The sequence below is a fragment of the Corylus avellana genome, chromosome ca2 (genome assembly GCF_901000735.1).
Source record: "Corylus avellana chromosome ca2, CavTom2PMs-1.0".
Classification (NCBI taxonomy): Eukaryota; Viridiplantae; Streptophyta; class Magnoliopsida; order Fagales; family Betulaceae; genus Corylus; species Corylus avellana.
The window spans coordinates 14,498,752-14,514,289 of NC_081542.1; the positions used below are offsets into that span (position 1 = coordinate 14,498,752).

At 36.1% G+C, this 15,538-nt stretch overlaps 1 protein-coding gene across 1 annotated transcript; it reads right to left on the bottom strand.

The window, feature by feature from the left end:
* Positions 1–9,882: 9,882 nt before the first annotated feature.
* On the bottom strand, positions 9,883–13,298 carry LOC132169111 (probable E3 ubiquitin-protein ligase EDA40). Its single transcript, XM_059580194.1, has 3 exons — positions 13,158–13,298; positions 12,708–12,812; positions 9,883–11,160 (listed from the first exon to the last, which is right to left on the bottom strand). Exons 1-3 carry the CDS (start codon positions 13,296–13,298, stop codon positions 9,883–9,885), a joined length of 1,524 nt encoding a protein of 507 aa, XP_059436177.1.
* Positions 13,299–15,538: the final 2,240 nt, after the last annotated feature.

Consider the following 15,538-nt stretch of genomic DNA (forward strand, 5'->3'; position numbering starts at 1 on the left):
AAACTGTGTGAATTGAAGAAGAAGCTAAGAATACACATTTAGATGACATAATTCACATGTATTATCTTATTTCCTTTTGCTAATTGATATATAGAGAGTATACGCGATGAAAGAATTAATTAAAATACTTTTTTTTTTTCTTCATATATATGTTCAAGAAGACCATACATATATAGTTTGTGAATTAAAGTAATTAAAGTCATATATAAAGGGAAAGATTCAAGTACCTTGGCCCCCCATCCTCTGCCAAATTCAATTATTATGAACCACTAGAGGTTGCAGTCTTGCAGATGCATCATGCATGCATTGAACCAATTTTACTCAGTACCAAAAAATAAAAAATACAAAAGTCTGGTTTATTTGATTTTTCTAGTGAAGAAAAAACACGGACTCATATAGGCAACTTGGCTTCCTCTTATTTGTGATCATTATGGGCATATTTACCACACGTGTTTTACATTAATGCCGTGGTAGGGTAGCTTGATTGGTCCCTAAGTTAACAAGCAGGAGGAAATTTCTTGCGATGCTGCGCGCGTGACCTTGACTAACTCCCGCGCACTGACGTTGACTAGTACGTATGTAACGTATGGACATGAAAATAATGTTTAATTGCCTTTAAAAGAAAAAAAATAAATTGTAGAGGACTTGTATGGACAGAATTTTCATTCAAATTGGGTTGAAAAAATTCATACAATCCAGTTTAGAGAAAAATTTTATCTTTTTGTATTTATTTTAAATATTTAGATTTAATTTTATTCCCTTATTTTTTAAGAAAAACTTAAAATAAATTTGTACCCTTAAAAAAACTTTGTTATAAATTGATTTACAACACCTAAGCCAAATCTTGTCCTTCAATTCCCAGTAAGCTGTCGAAAAAAAATTTCTTATACTTCTTTTAATGGCACCTAAGTCAAATCCCACCCCTCGATAACTAGCAAATTGCAACTTAAAATTAAATTTTGACTGTTCAATTTTATTTTATTATTATTTTTTTTATTTTTTATTTTTTATTTTTAAATCTCATCAAAATTATCCATTCTGTCAATGACCAATAAACAATAACTTGCCAAGTAGGATCGACGTCCCTTGGGGGGTGGCTGAAGCAACCACATGGCCTTTAGGGGTCGATCGGCCAGCCCCAAGGGCCAAATTATTACTATTATTATTATTTTATATGGCCCTTGGAGATGACCGATCCACCCCAAAGGGCCTTCGGCCACCCTCAACCAGGCCTTGGCGGTGGATCGGCCATCCCCAAGGGCCAAATCAAATTTTTATTTATTTATTTATATTTTTTTAATTTGGCCTTTGGGGGTGGCAGAACCATCCCCAATAACCATTGGGATGGCCTCGGCCACCACAGACTGGCCGATTTGGGGTGGCTGAAGCAACCCCCATGCGCAAAGTGGGTGGCAACCACCCTTTACTTTTTTTTTGTTTTTGTTTTTACTATTTTAAAAATATAAATAATATTTTATTATAATTTATATCAATGGAACAGATGTTTCATTTATGGCCTCCAGGATTTCTATAGAGAGATCTTGACCATTAACTGAATATTCTTTAGTCTAAAATAGACCGAAGAGGATCCTATTCTGTGTTGGATCCATCTTGATCCTCTCCGGTCCATTTGGATTTTGGATAAGAGAGTATCCAATTGATGGTCAGGATCTCTCTAGGAGGCCATAAATCGGACATTTGTTCCATTAATACAAAGTAAGAAAATATTATATGTTTTTTAAAAAAGAATTAAAAATAAAATAAAAAAAATTTAAAAAAAATTAAGGGGTGACTGGCCACCCCAGTTGGGGCTAGGGGCGGCTTTGGCCACCCCAAACTGTTGATTTGGGGTGGCCGAAGCCACCTCCACAAGCCTTGGGAGAGGCCGATCCACTCCTAAGGGTCATCACCCTAGACTGGCTCTTGGGGGTGGCTAAAGCCACCCCATGACCAAATCAATTTTTTTTTTTTGGTTGTTGGGGGTGGCCGAGCTGGGCTGGTTCGGCCAACCCCAAGGGCCATATATATATATATATTATTTGGCCCTTAGGGATGTCCGATCCACCTCCAAGGGCCATGCCACTCCCAAAGGCCAAATCTTTTTTTTTTTTTTTTTTTTTTTTTCTGTGCCCCTTAGGGGTGGCTGAACCACCCCCATTGGGGTGGCTTCGCCCACCCTAGACTAGCTGGTTTGGGGTGGTTGAAGCCACTTCCATGCGCAAATTGGGTGGCCGGCCCCTTATTTCTTTTTTAATTTTTTTTATTATATTTTTTATTATTTTTAAAATATAAATAGTATTTCATTATAATTTATATTAATGGAATAGATGTCTCATTTATGGCCCCATGATTTCTATAGAGAGATCTTGACCATTAACTAAATATTCATCAGTCCAAAATGGACTGGAGAGGATCATATTCCGTGTTGGATCCAGATCCTCATTAGTCCGTCCTCTCCGATCTATTTTGGACTGAAGAGTATCCAGTTGATGGTCAGGAGAGAGATCCTGGGGCCATAAATGGGATATTTGTCCCATTAATACAAAGTAATAAAATATTATATATATATTTTTTAAAAAGAATTAAAAATAAAATAATAAAAAAAATTAAGAGGTTGCTAGCCACCCCAATTGGGGCTAGGGGTGCTTTGGCCACCCCAGACTGCCGATTTGGGGTGGTTGAAGCCACCGCCATGGCTCTCGACGATCCACCCCCAAGGGCCATCACCCTAGACCGGCTCTTGGGAGTGGCCGAAGCCACCCCATGACCAAATCATATATATTTTTTTTTTGGTCCTTGCGGGTGGCCGGACCACTAACCCAATCATGGTGACCCCCCAAGGTGGGCCAACCACCCCTTTAATTTTTTTATTATTTTTAAAACTTTTTATTAGTTTGTTTTTTTTTAATTATTTTTAAAATATATATAATTTTTATTTTTAATTTTTAATTTTTATTAATCGGACAGATGTCCCATTTATGGCCTCAATATCTCTCTAAAGAAATGTTGACCGTTAATTGGATATCCTCTGGTCTAAAATGGATCGGAGAGGATCCTGTTCCGGGTTTTTGGGGATGTTGCACCTCGCTTTGACCCTTCCCGTTGGTTTTCTTAGAACCGTTCTTGATTTTTTTTAAACAATAGCTTTAGCTATTTCTTAAGTTTAGGGGATAAAATTAATTTTTATTTTTCTATCTAAATATATTTTACAATAATTTCTTTTATATTTTCTCAAACTATTAAAAAATTATTTATTTATAAAATATAGGGAAACATATAATTTAACCCCCTAAACTACCAACCATTTTCATTTTAGCCGTCTAATGTCCAAAAAGTGATAAAGTAGCCCCCTAAACTATCAAACAGTTACAATTTGACCACTCTGTTAATCATTACGATCAAATAGAATGAAAATTTTAAAACTACGTCGTTTTGGCAAGGTTAAGTTACTAAAATGCCATTTTGTAAAAAAAAAAATCAATTTAAAAAATGTCCCCCCAAAACGACATCTTTTTTAGGGAAAAAAAAAAATTTTAAAAAAAGAAAAAAGAAACATTGGTTTTGGGGTGGGCAACCACCCCATATTAATTTATGGGTGGGTCATTTTAGCTAACTTAAACTGGTGGTCAAGGCCACCCCTATAGTTATGGGGGGTGGTCAATTCAAAATTCTTAATATCGGTTTTTTTTTTTTTTTTTTTTTCAAAATTCCTCAAAATGATGTCATTTTTGGGGGGCATTTTTTTAATTGATTTTTTTTTTCAAAAGGGCATTTTAGTAATTTAATCTAAAAAAAGACGTCATTTTGCATTTTACATCCAATTTGACGGTGTTGACTAGTGAAGTGGCCAGATTGCAATTTCTTAATAGTTTGAGGAGCTAATTTATCATTTTTTGAACATTATGGGGCTAAAATGAAAATGACTGATAGTTTAGGGGGGCTAAATTATATTTTTCCCTAAAATATATGTTCTATAAACTACTCATTCATTTTTTACAAAATTTTAACACAATCCCCAATAAAAGAAAAAAAAATCATAAAGAAAAAAGAAATATTTATATTAAAATAATGTATATGGAAGTTCTTTTGTTTTCTTAAGAATAACATTGTAACATTGTCAATGTTTTGGGAAGTTACTGTAGGTGATTTTTTAAAAAAATTTCTTATATATAGGAAAGAAAATGAAGTATATGGTGTTTGTGACCGGTGTTCATCCCATACCTTAGGCCTCGAATGGTCTTTAGGTAAACCCAATGTGCTGCCCTATTTGGTTGGTCCGATGCTGAAATACAAGAATAAGTAGAAAATGGAATAAGTAGAAAGATGGCCTTGGGTCTCGAGAACAATTGTCCTACTCTTCAAATTCATTTCCTCCCTTAATAGAAACTAAAGTCTCCATGTAACTAACCAACCACTGATATTGCGATCTATCAGCAATTTTGGAGATTAGTAATTTCTTTGGTAAATGAGTCATACAAGACTAGCTAGGGGTGTTAAGAGAGCAAGCCGCTCGCTTGCAAGCTTGGGCTCGGCTAATATAAGCTCGGCTTCTGCTCGGCTCGAATATTAAATGAAACGTTTCGTGAACACAAATCCTAGCTCGAATATGAAATGAAGCAAGGTCGTTTCAACTCGGTTAATTAAGCTCGTGAGCAAACTCGTATAAGGCTCTACTCGCTTATTAGGCTTGACTTGTATATTTTTTTTTTAAGTAACAAATAACAATATATAGTTAACATTACTCAACAATAACAAATATATTATATACCTTTGTTAGTTTGTTTTTTGTTATTTATACATATGTGTATATATATTATATATATGTATAATAAGAAATATATTTGATATTATTATTAATCATTTTATCATATGATATAATCAAACGGTACATGTTATTGTGTCATTTAATAAAAATATTATCATTATATAGTTTATATTTTGAAAATTGGAATCGTATATCACATAATCATTAATCATTATATAATCATATGGTATATTTGCATAAGTTATTATTATTTTTAATCAATGCATTATAATTAGATATTTTATTCTTAGAAAACGTATACGGTATATATCACATGATCTTAGATTTAATATAATATTAATATGAATTGTGAGATGATATGATCATATAATTTAAGTATGAGTGTACGACCATTTGATCATGAGGAATTTAAGACTTAAAGTTTGAGTATTACCATTAGATTAAATGATTCATAATTAAGTAACTAATGTTTTTTTTATAATTTATAGATTATAATCACAATTTGCGGTGAATCGTGATCATGAAATCATATAATATAAGTATATAACAGTTAACATTGACCCATATACATATAAGTATATAAATGTTTACATATAAGATACAATATATACTTGACATTATGTACTTGACAAGCATTAACATTTTAACTAATTAATACTATATGTAATATGATAATAGTGATTAGTGTTTGTGACATAAAACGTTTGACATTGTGATTTAAAAAATATTTAATCTTGCATAAAAAAAAAATATATGATTGAAAAAAACAAAATGTTTAAAATCGCAATTATTGAAATTCAAATAACAAACTATAATTTCGAAAGTGAATCTTAATTTTTTAATTTGAATTTTTTATTGAATTTAATCTGAATTTTTAAACTAACAATTTCGAAAGAAATTTAATTTGAATTTTTTATTGAATTTAATTATAGTCGTTCAATTTAATTAAATTTAATCTCGGCTGTTGGATTTGATCTAATCTAACGAATTTAATCTTGACTCGTCTTCAACCTTTCACTCTCTTCTTCAACCTTCTGAAAGTTGCAGACTTTGAACACAAAACTTAACCCAAAACTCTGAACAACATAAATCTCTGAACAACATAAATCTACTATAATTAATTTATAAAATCTAGAGAACCCAATACACAAAAAATCACATAAACTAAAAAATGGAGGAAGTGTGCGATGTGCTCGAGCTACCATTGGAGATGAGGAGCAAAAGGGATGGTCAAAATGGGAAGAGGTGGAGGTTTATATAATGGGTTTGAAGAAGAAGATGTAAATGAAGATAGAGAGCAGTGATATGGGACATGGGTTTTGTGGGTTTGGCTTCCTGGATGGTGAATTTGAGGGATGGTAGAGAGAGAGAGAGAGAGAGACGAGAGAGGGGAAAGAAGACGTTCGTCTCTACCCCAAGATCGGCTTACTGCATCAAACCAAATCGGTCATCCCCAAAATTAACACCCATCAAACCTTGAAGGCCTTGGAGACAAGCCCGAGCTTCTTCAAATGTCTTTTGGAGCATGAACCATTGTTGGAAGTGTTGATAATGGCTCAAATTGTCAACAACTATGAAGATAATTGCAGAAAAATATCAATATTTAAGTTGGTGGGCTTAAGTCATATTTATCTATAAGAGAATAAGGTTAGTTTTAAAAGGAGTTCAAGAACAACTTAGAATTGGATTTTTGAAGAAAACATGTGCGAATAAACATGTGGGCCGCAATGCTTATCTTCATTATGGAAAAGACTTTGTATTTATGATGGTTTCGTTTTCCTAATAGCAATTGGATTAGAATTGTTTCTCATCTTTTTCGTGATTAAGCGTCTATAAAAGGACATGCAGTCTTTGGTTAAGTGGGGATCCGAAAAATCCAAATTGGTGGGGATCCGAAAAATCTAAATTGGTGAGAGCAGTTTGTGACATTTACAAAATGTAGAGAGTTTTTATTCACTGGGTATTTAAGAGGGATAGTTGAGTGAGGTGTATAAGGGGTTAAGGACTTGGGTTTGAGATATCAAACTTGAGCGGTTCAGGCTTGTACCATTGTACTCAATATTTCTCAATAGTAAAGAAGGAAACCGGATCACGCCCCGTGGACGTAGGCATATTGCCGAACCACGTAAACTCTTTGTGTACGTATGTGATTGGTGTGTGTTCTCATGTGCTTTCTTTTCAAACGTGTCTTTCGCATAAAGGACTGGTGAGAAATTGGTTGCCAATTAATTATTAATTTTCCCAACAATTGGTATCAAAGCTTGGTTGTGGATTTCTACTCATTAAGAAGAAATGCAGTCCTTGAAGCTTGGGATTGAAAGGTTCGATGGGAGAATGAACTTTGGCTTGTGGCAAATACAAGTCAATGCCATCCAATCTGGGCTACACAAAACGTTGAGAGGAGCACGTTTGGCAGATTGCTCCAAAAACGCTAATAGTGTTTCTTTCACTACAATGAGAGATGAGTATGATGATGCTCTTTGAGAAGGGCATGTACATCCTCTGGCATAACTGCTAAAAATGTCAAGATAATGGATGTGTTCTATTAGCAGGTCCACATTTGCATATGAGACAATGGTTTGGTTTTTTTTATGTTGGGTATGTGGTGGAAAATGGGGTTGATGGCTGATGAACTTTCGAGGAACCAAACATGGAAGTTGCACCATATTTTTCAACAGGATTTTTTCAACACGTGCCCAAAAAGAAAGAGAAAATTCTTGGAATGGTTTAATTCTAAGTGCATGTGCTCTTTATGGTGGAGCATGATAATTCTTGTAGAATTATTACTGTTGGTGTAGACAATGTTTTGTACGACATCCCAGGGCGTGGGGATGAGCATCGGTCAAGATGCGGACTTGAGGTCTCAGGTGGAGGTTGCCAAATTTTCGCCAAGGTGAAGATTGTTGATAATGGCTCAAATTGTCAACAAGTGTGAAGATAATTACTGAAAAATATCAATATTCAAGTTGGTAGGCTCAAGTCATATTTATCTATAAGAGGATAAGGTTAATTTTAAAAGAAATCAAAGAATAACTTAGAATTAGATTTTTGGAGAAAACGTGTGTGGATAAACATGTGGGCCGCAATGCTTATCTTCATCATGGAAAAAACTTTGTATTTATGATTGTTTTGTTTTTCCAGCAGCAATTAGATTAGAATTGTTTCTCATCTTTTTCGTGACTAAGCCACTATAAAAGGACATGCAGTTCTTGGTTAAGTGGGGATCCGAAAAATTCAAATTGGTGAGGATCCGAAAAGTTCAAATTGGTGGGAGCACTTTGTGACATTTATAAAGTGTAGAGAGTTTTTCTTTACTGGGTATTTAAGAGGGACAGTTGAGTGAGGTGTACAAGGGGTTAAGGGTTTGGGTTTGAGATATTAAACTTGAGTGGTTTAGGCTTGTACCATTATACTCAATATTTCTCAATTCTAAAGAAGGAGACCGGATTACGCCCCGTGGACGTAGGCATATTGCCGAACCACATAAACTCTTTATGTACGTGTGTGATTAGTGTATGTTCTCGTGTGCTTTCTTTTCAAACTTGTCTTTCACGTAAATGACTGGTGGAAAATTAGTTGCCAATTAATTATTAATTTTCCCAACAGGAAGATACAAGCAATAGAGCAAGAAAGGTGTCTTCTTGTCTGGTGAGCAAAAGAGTGAGAGAGTGGGAAATGAGAATTGGGGTGAATTTGGTGAGAGGTGCGTGGTGAAGGAGATCGAGGGATTGAGAGAAGTTGAAAAGTTTTGTCCCACTACATACAACCCATTGTCCCACATCACTCGAAAACGTGAACCCCCAATTTTGTTCCTCTATAAAAGGAAGCATACCCTTCCCTATTACAAGCCGGGAACTCTTGTCGTACTGAGTGAGGCGCAATAATAGGCTAACTGGGCCAATTGGCAAGCCAAGAAAAATTAAAAATTTGTCATGGGCATCGAGCTGAGCCGGGCTCATTAGCTCGGCTTGTTTATTATGCTAACCAGCCAAACAAGCCAAGCTCGAGCAAGGGTAACTCTTTGGTGCGAGCTGAGCTTGAACACAATTTTCAAGGCTTGTGTCTGAGCTTGAGTTTGAGCAATATTTAAATGAGTGTTTAATTAAATGAGTGATTAACTCAAATGAGAGTGTTCAAGCTTGGCTCATTTACATGTGTAATTCTTCATGCTCGTAAAATATATGATGTATTACTTATTGTAACCACTAATCGGGTCACTGGTGAATAGCTTAGTCCATCATTTCTTAACAGTTAACACCAACTTCAAGCCATATATCAAAGCAAAACATGTCAAGCATGGCAATCGATGGTCGCAAATACAGCATCCTAGAGGTGTTTCATAAGCAAGCGTGGATACAATATGTTCTTCTACCCCAAGGGAAGAGAAAGGGTGCTGCTGCAGTCAATGACAAAACACTATATCTCACTAGAGATAAGTGTTTGAGTGTTGCAGATCAGAGAAGCGCTGAAGATGAAGAGAATAGAGATTGAAAATTTGAAATGGGAAGAGAAATTAAGGGTACTGCAGGCTGCAGTCGATGACAAAACACTATACGTGGAAAATGGGTTATTCGGATGGGGCTTGGATGAATGGTGTAAGATGACTGCCTAGAAGGATCTAACGGTTGACGATTAGGGGTGCGTTGGGATTTAAAGAGAGGAAATCCAAAAGGTTGCAAAATGGGGCAGAAGGAAAAAAGGCATTGTGGGATATGTTTTGTACAGCTGATGTGCCACTGAAACCAGATCCGTTATGATACATGTGAAGTTGACCTAATTATAATTTGTTGGATTATGGAGTTGGTAAAGCCCAAGTACTCAAGACATGCATCATCAATCAATCCCAACAGTAACTACAGTATATATCGTCTCTTAAAAAATCTGGATGACAATAAGAAGAAAAGAGAAAAAAATAAAAATAAAAATAAATTGGCAATTCAAATCCTTCATTGTAATGGTAAGGGTATATATTGCACATCCCAGTGGTGTTTAAGCTTAGCAGCTCAATCAAGTAACCAGACTTAACATTGACCCTGGTCCCTGAATGACTAAAATCATCTTGATCTAAATGGTTATTGATTCGTATAGAAATTAATTGTTGGGTAAGTTGGATGAGCTCAAAGCCTGTAGCCATGTAAATGCTTAGCCCATCTTCTAGCCATGTAAGGATCGTGGTAATCCCAACTTTCAACACTGCTATTCCTCCCACCAATGCTCACATCTCTTCCTGTTGCATTACTTTTATCCCCTACACTCACTACAGTTTCCCCTGTTCTAGTGCATTCATCGACGTAGCTATATCCCACATGAACATCATCTCCATACTCTCCCAAGTCTAATGAGATCCTCCTTTCTTCACCAACTTTTAGTTCTCCAATCCTTATGATTCTGCAGTTGACTTCCTCCCCAATTTTCAACTGGATATCTCTAATGACACCTCCTAGCATTCTTAATAGGAACTGTTCAAATTCATGCATGACGAATCCATTTGAAGTGCCGAATCCGAGCCCCACATGAAACCTATGGATTGGAATGGGCACTTCCATATTGACGGCATGGTAAGATCGTGTTGGACTATCAGACAGATGCAAGATACAGGACTGTAGATTTTTGTGAACACGATCTTCAAGTATCTTAATCCCCCTTTTAAGCCCTTCAAATGGATCTGCTCGCCCCATATAGAATAGACGATCAATGATTTGTAGTGCAGTCCACTTTCCATAGGAGGTCATGCGCCTAATGGGAAAGGCACGTGCTGCAGCTGATGTGTAGGTAACAATGGCTAAACGATCAATGGGTCTAAGGGAGAAAACCACCAATGCCATCGATTGCTTGAGCAGCCTCAAGTGTGGCCCATTGGGACTCGCAACCAAGACCAAGTCAGTTGCTTGTTGATGTGCTAACTTCACTGAAAGAAAAGCTCTATTTGAGGAGGTGCAGATAATAATATTAGGCATTTGCCTGTTTGGTGACTGCAATAGTGAGGTCAATCGATGTAGGGGTGGATGGTATGCGCATGAGGTGCGACTACTATTCATTTGTATAGATGAATGAAAGTTGGGTGGAATGGGCACTGGAGAGAGATAAAGGCGGGGACGATTCGGCAAGTGAATATTGGGCTCAATAGGGTCATCACTGTCGGAGTATGCCCGTATGGGATCATTTTGGTTGCAAGAAGAGAGCGAAGGATAAGAAGGGTTCAGGCTGCAGGGCAGTTGGGTCCAATGGGCACGGCAAATGGGGCAGGTGACACTACCATGGCGAACAATATTGGAGGAGATGCAAGCAAAGTGGAAAGCATGAGAGCATTGGGTTGTGAATATTGCCTGCCCGGGGTTGCTTCCGCTGCTGTACCTGTTGTAACTCAAAGGGTCTAGACATATTGCGCACAAGTTCTGCCACATGAATCAACAAATTAAGTTGAAGCTATTAAATCATGGGAGACAGACTTTAAAGTAATAAACAGGTAAATATGACAAAAACTTATCCAAATGAAAACAATTGCACTTTATATATATATATATATATGATCCTTTTTAGAATTGATAAATGGTTTTCTGGATAGCTACCTTAATTATAATCTAGTCTATGTCTATTATAACAAATTCCATAATTTCATGGCAACTTTCTAAAAGTAACCCAGCAAAGAATCCTATTCTAAATGCTAATGGCCAGAGTTTTTTTTAAAATATATAACGATTTCACTGTATTAAGTTATAGAGCAAGTGACCTACGATGTTCTAGTGGATGGAGTAATAAATAAATTGTTAATATATAATTGGGAATATATATAATGATGGTTCATCATTTACAAAACCCTCCACCCCGGCACCTCCTATTACATAAAAACAAAAAGAAGTAATGAGAAAAGCTTGACAAGATAATTAACTTTTCAGCAAAAACGAGCCAGAGATGTGATTACAAGTTTTTTTCTGAGATAGGGACAATTTCTTTCACTGCAATTGTCCCATTTGCTTGAAGATTCATGTATCAAGGTTTTGCCAGAAGACTAGTGCATACTAAATACGATGGACAAGAAAAGAACTTTTAGGTTTGGGCACTCAAGTGAGTTTGAGGTTGGTAGATTCAAAATTCAAGATGGGACTTTCAGGCTTAAATAGAATAGTACTGGTTAAGGAAAACGCCATAATGAATGAGTGCTTTGGGCAGGTGGGACTTCCAAAATAGGTTCTGCCGTCCACATAATAGTGGATTCTTCAACCGCTCCCTCTCTCTGGGCCTGTGCCATCATCAACAATCAACATGCTATATACACTCCTCACTCATTAATTAATACTGAAAAAAACTTTATTTTGATCTCTTGAACTTTTACTCAATTTTACAAACATCCCTTGAACTTTTAAATATTTCATTTTAGACCCCTGAACTTTTAATTAATTACTCTCAATGTGGACCCCTTTGTCAGATTTTAAACGTTACATGACGTTTATACCCATGATTTTTGTATAAAATTTCAACTTCCAAAACGTTTTTTTATTTTAAAAAAAAATGAAAATCAAGAACATTACGGTCTTTTTTTTTTGTATTTTTAACGGCTAAAATCAACGGGAGTGTTCTAATTAAGAGTAATTGAAAGTTCAGGGATCCAAAATAAGAGATTTGAAAGTTTATGAGTTTTGTAAAGTCGGGTGAAACGTCAGGGGGCCAAAGCGAAGTTTCTCCTTAATACAGTGACCCCCTTGATACACCCATCAGTAATTTAGATCGTAAACAATACAAATACAAATCAAAGTCATTGGATCTGAATTTTGATTGGGGAAAAGTGAAAGTAAAAAACAACTAAAACATGAAAAGTTGTGGCCCTTCTGGGAGTGGTCAAACTTTGAGAAGCATTGGATTCCGGAAAGAAAATTTCTTTCAAGCAAAATGCAGGGGAAATGAGTTAAGAAGAAAAGGAGATTGTAGGATGGGGAATGGATACCTTAGAAGTAGGGACGTTGTTGGTGGATGATTCTGATTCCTCTGCAACAGCTTCTCCTGTGCTCTTCTTTGCCTTTGCTGGAGTCACAGCTGAAGGATCCGAGATCTGCGCAAAACATTGAAAAATAACAACAAAGAAACCAGACCCAGTTGTCATAATTCATATGTATGGTCTTGTCTTTCTTAAGACTGACGAAGTAAAAGAAGCTCTTAGAGAAATTTGCAAAGAATAAAAACAGAAAAAAGGTACTACTTTGGGGCTTAAATCTTTTGACAGAAAGTGAGAAATGTTGGAAAATATTATGAGGATCTTACGTATTTTGTCCCGTAAGAGTAGAAATCCAATAGATGACTAAAGAGAGGAGATAAAACAATTGAATGAATTAAATCACGTAGGTTTTCTCTATATATACTAGTGCAATACAACTCTTCATGGAGACGCTTTGCTTACAGTTTGAGTAGTGCTACTGGTATAGAGGCCCCCTACAGCTTTATTCCTGGAGAAGGAGCCGCACGCATATGCTGCTGCAACCACCACCTTCCGAGCCGCTTTTCTCAGTTTTGATGTTGCTACTCCTCCTTCTCCTCCCATCCCTTCTATTATATCTTCTTCTTCTCTTCTACTTCTTCAGATGCTATAAAGTACTCTCTACGACTTGAGAATTGCAAGAAAAATAGAGAGCCGGAGTGGGGCGGGTAGACAAGGCTCTGTGCCAAGTCTGCAATTTGTCACAGGATCCCAGCTCTTGCTGTTGTGTCTGCCGTTCCTTTAAACTTTATTATTCTTTTTAACACACGATTATTCTTTTTAAAGGATATATATTTTGCCTTGAAATATTTTAAATGGAATGTTTTAAAAAGCATTAAATGAAAAATGTCCAACGTTGAAAAGAGAGAAGATTTTGTTGGCATTCATACAGCCCAACAAATTTAAGTTATTAAATGAGCTATGCTAGGTACATCATTACATGATACCTGCACTTGTGGGCTATAGGGCGCTAGTGACACACTTCGCACTTATCACGAAGCCGAGTAATGCTATAAGTCTTTTAGAGTCTTCCTAGAATCATCTCTAATGTGATGTACCTTTTAAAATTACTGTTGAATTTGAAATATAATTTATTAACTTTTGATTTAATAGTAATTTTAAAAAATCGCATCACATTTAAGATGATTCTGAAAACTGTAAAAAAATTTATAACATCACTCCACGAAGCCCATTAGCTTTTCTCTTCCGGGTTTCCACATCCTTAAAGGATGCCAGCTTTCCTTCATTTGATTCCACAAAATCATTTCACTTTGAATAATGCCGAGAATCACTCGCCTCATTAAAAGAGTTTCGAGCTGTCGTTGCACTGTGATCGCTCCTGGCCAAACTTTCCTCATCCACCCGGAAATCCGTAATTTCCATTTTGAGAATTAGGTTTCCCCCGTCCCAAAGGATCATCAGCGCCGCCCTCCATCTCTTCAGAACCTGCTCCGGCCATATTCTGGTTGTCCTCCATTTTGCTACCTCTATCCCATCGCGACCTCTGTCCCCCCATAGCCGGTGTAGTGGGGCCTCTCTTAGCAAACCAATTTTGAAACTTGCCCTTCATACTTGGCCGATGTACTCACGATTTTAACCCAAGGAAAACACCATAGTAAGAGGGATTGCTGAACCATAGAGAAAGTCCCTGAAATTATGGCCTGGCTAGCTACTATTGACGCCAATATAGCTAACACAAACGTTGGCTAATACAAAGGGTCTGCATCACAAGTAGCCATCTCAATTAGTTAATGGAGAACTTTAATTAATTGTAACATTAACTAATTCTTTTAGGATATAATTTAAATGCATGTAAAAATATTTATTAAACAATATAATTAAATTCACCATTATATATTAATTTAAACTTTTAAGATAATCGGTGATTCAACAATATAACTAGTGTTTTCTGGATCATGACAGAATTTTTTACTCGTAGAAGGTCTCCTTGACAAGATCATTGTGGTGGCGAAGAAAGGAGGCTTGTCCGGTATAAGCCAATATGAGAGCCGGGTAGGTCACCGAGCACATACTTATTTGAATAGACCGAACTGTGAAGTGGCCAACATCGGCAAACAGCGCTTCGGTTCATGCATATATATTTGAAGTTAAATTATTTCATTAGTTAATTAACAAAAATAATAATAATTATCTCATTTTAATTTATAATTAATTGGGAAGCAATAATATTTCCATGCATAAATACCTGTTAATGCAAGCACAGTGCCACCAAGGGAGATCCATGCTTCTTTTTTGTTCCTTTGGAAATATTGAACGATATACTTTGGATTTAAGGCTTTGACAACACTTGGGTCAAATTTGATGAAATTGTAAAGGCCAATGCCCCCGATGAAGGCGAACCAAACGCAGATTATTGGCGCAAAAGTGTAGCCCACTTTGTCGGTTCCAAATCTTTGAATCATAAATAGGAAGATCAAGATTGCAACTGATATCCAAACAATCATATCTGTAGATGAAGGAAAAATAATAGCACTGCATGAACATAAGATTAAAAAGAGTAGTATATATTTTATTTGAGTTTGCACCAGATTATTCAGCGCTCTTAATTTGTCAAACTTTCTTAAAAATATAATCATGAAGAGTTGAGTAGTAATTAAATGTGGGGGTACCTTCTGTCATTGCAGATGTAGCTACCTTGATACCTCCCACAGCCGATAGCACTGCGAATAAAGTGGAAAGAGGAAATTAAAAGTTGGAATTTGAATCTCCATTTAAATCTAAATCTCTATTTTCACAGATACATTTCATCTAAATCTCCTACTTCTAATGTCGGTATCCATTAG

What these genes read in the sequence shown, in the direction of transcription:
- LOC132169111 (XM_059580194.1), bottom strand. Translation starts at nt 13,298, where the DNA reads ATGGGAGGAGAAGGAGGAGTAGCAACATCAAAACTGAGAAAAGCGGCT. An exon ending in CCAGTAGCACTACTCAAACT is followed by an intron (nt 12,813 to 13,157) that starts GTAAGCAAAGCG and finishes TGTTTTGCGCAG; the next exon opens with ATCTCGGATCCTTCAGCTGT. An exon ending in ACAACGTCCCTACTTCTAAG is followed by an intron (nt 11,161 to 12,707) that starts GTATCCATTCCC and finishes TTCATGTGGCAG; the next exon opens with AACTTGTGCGCAATATGTCT.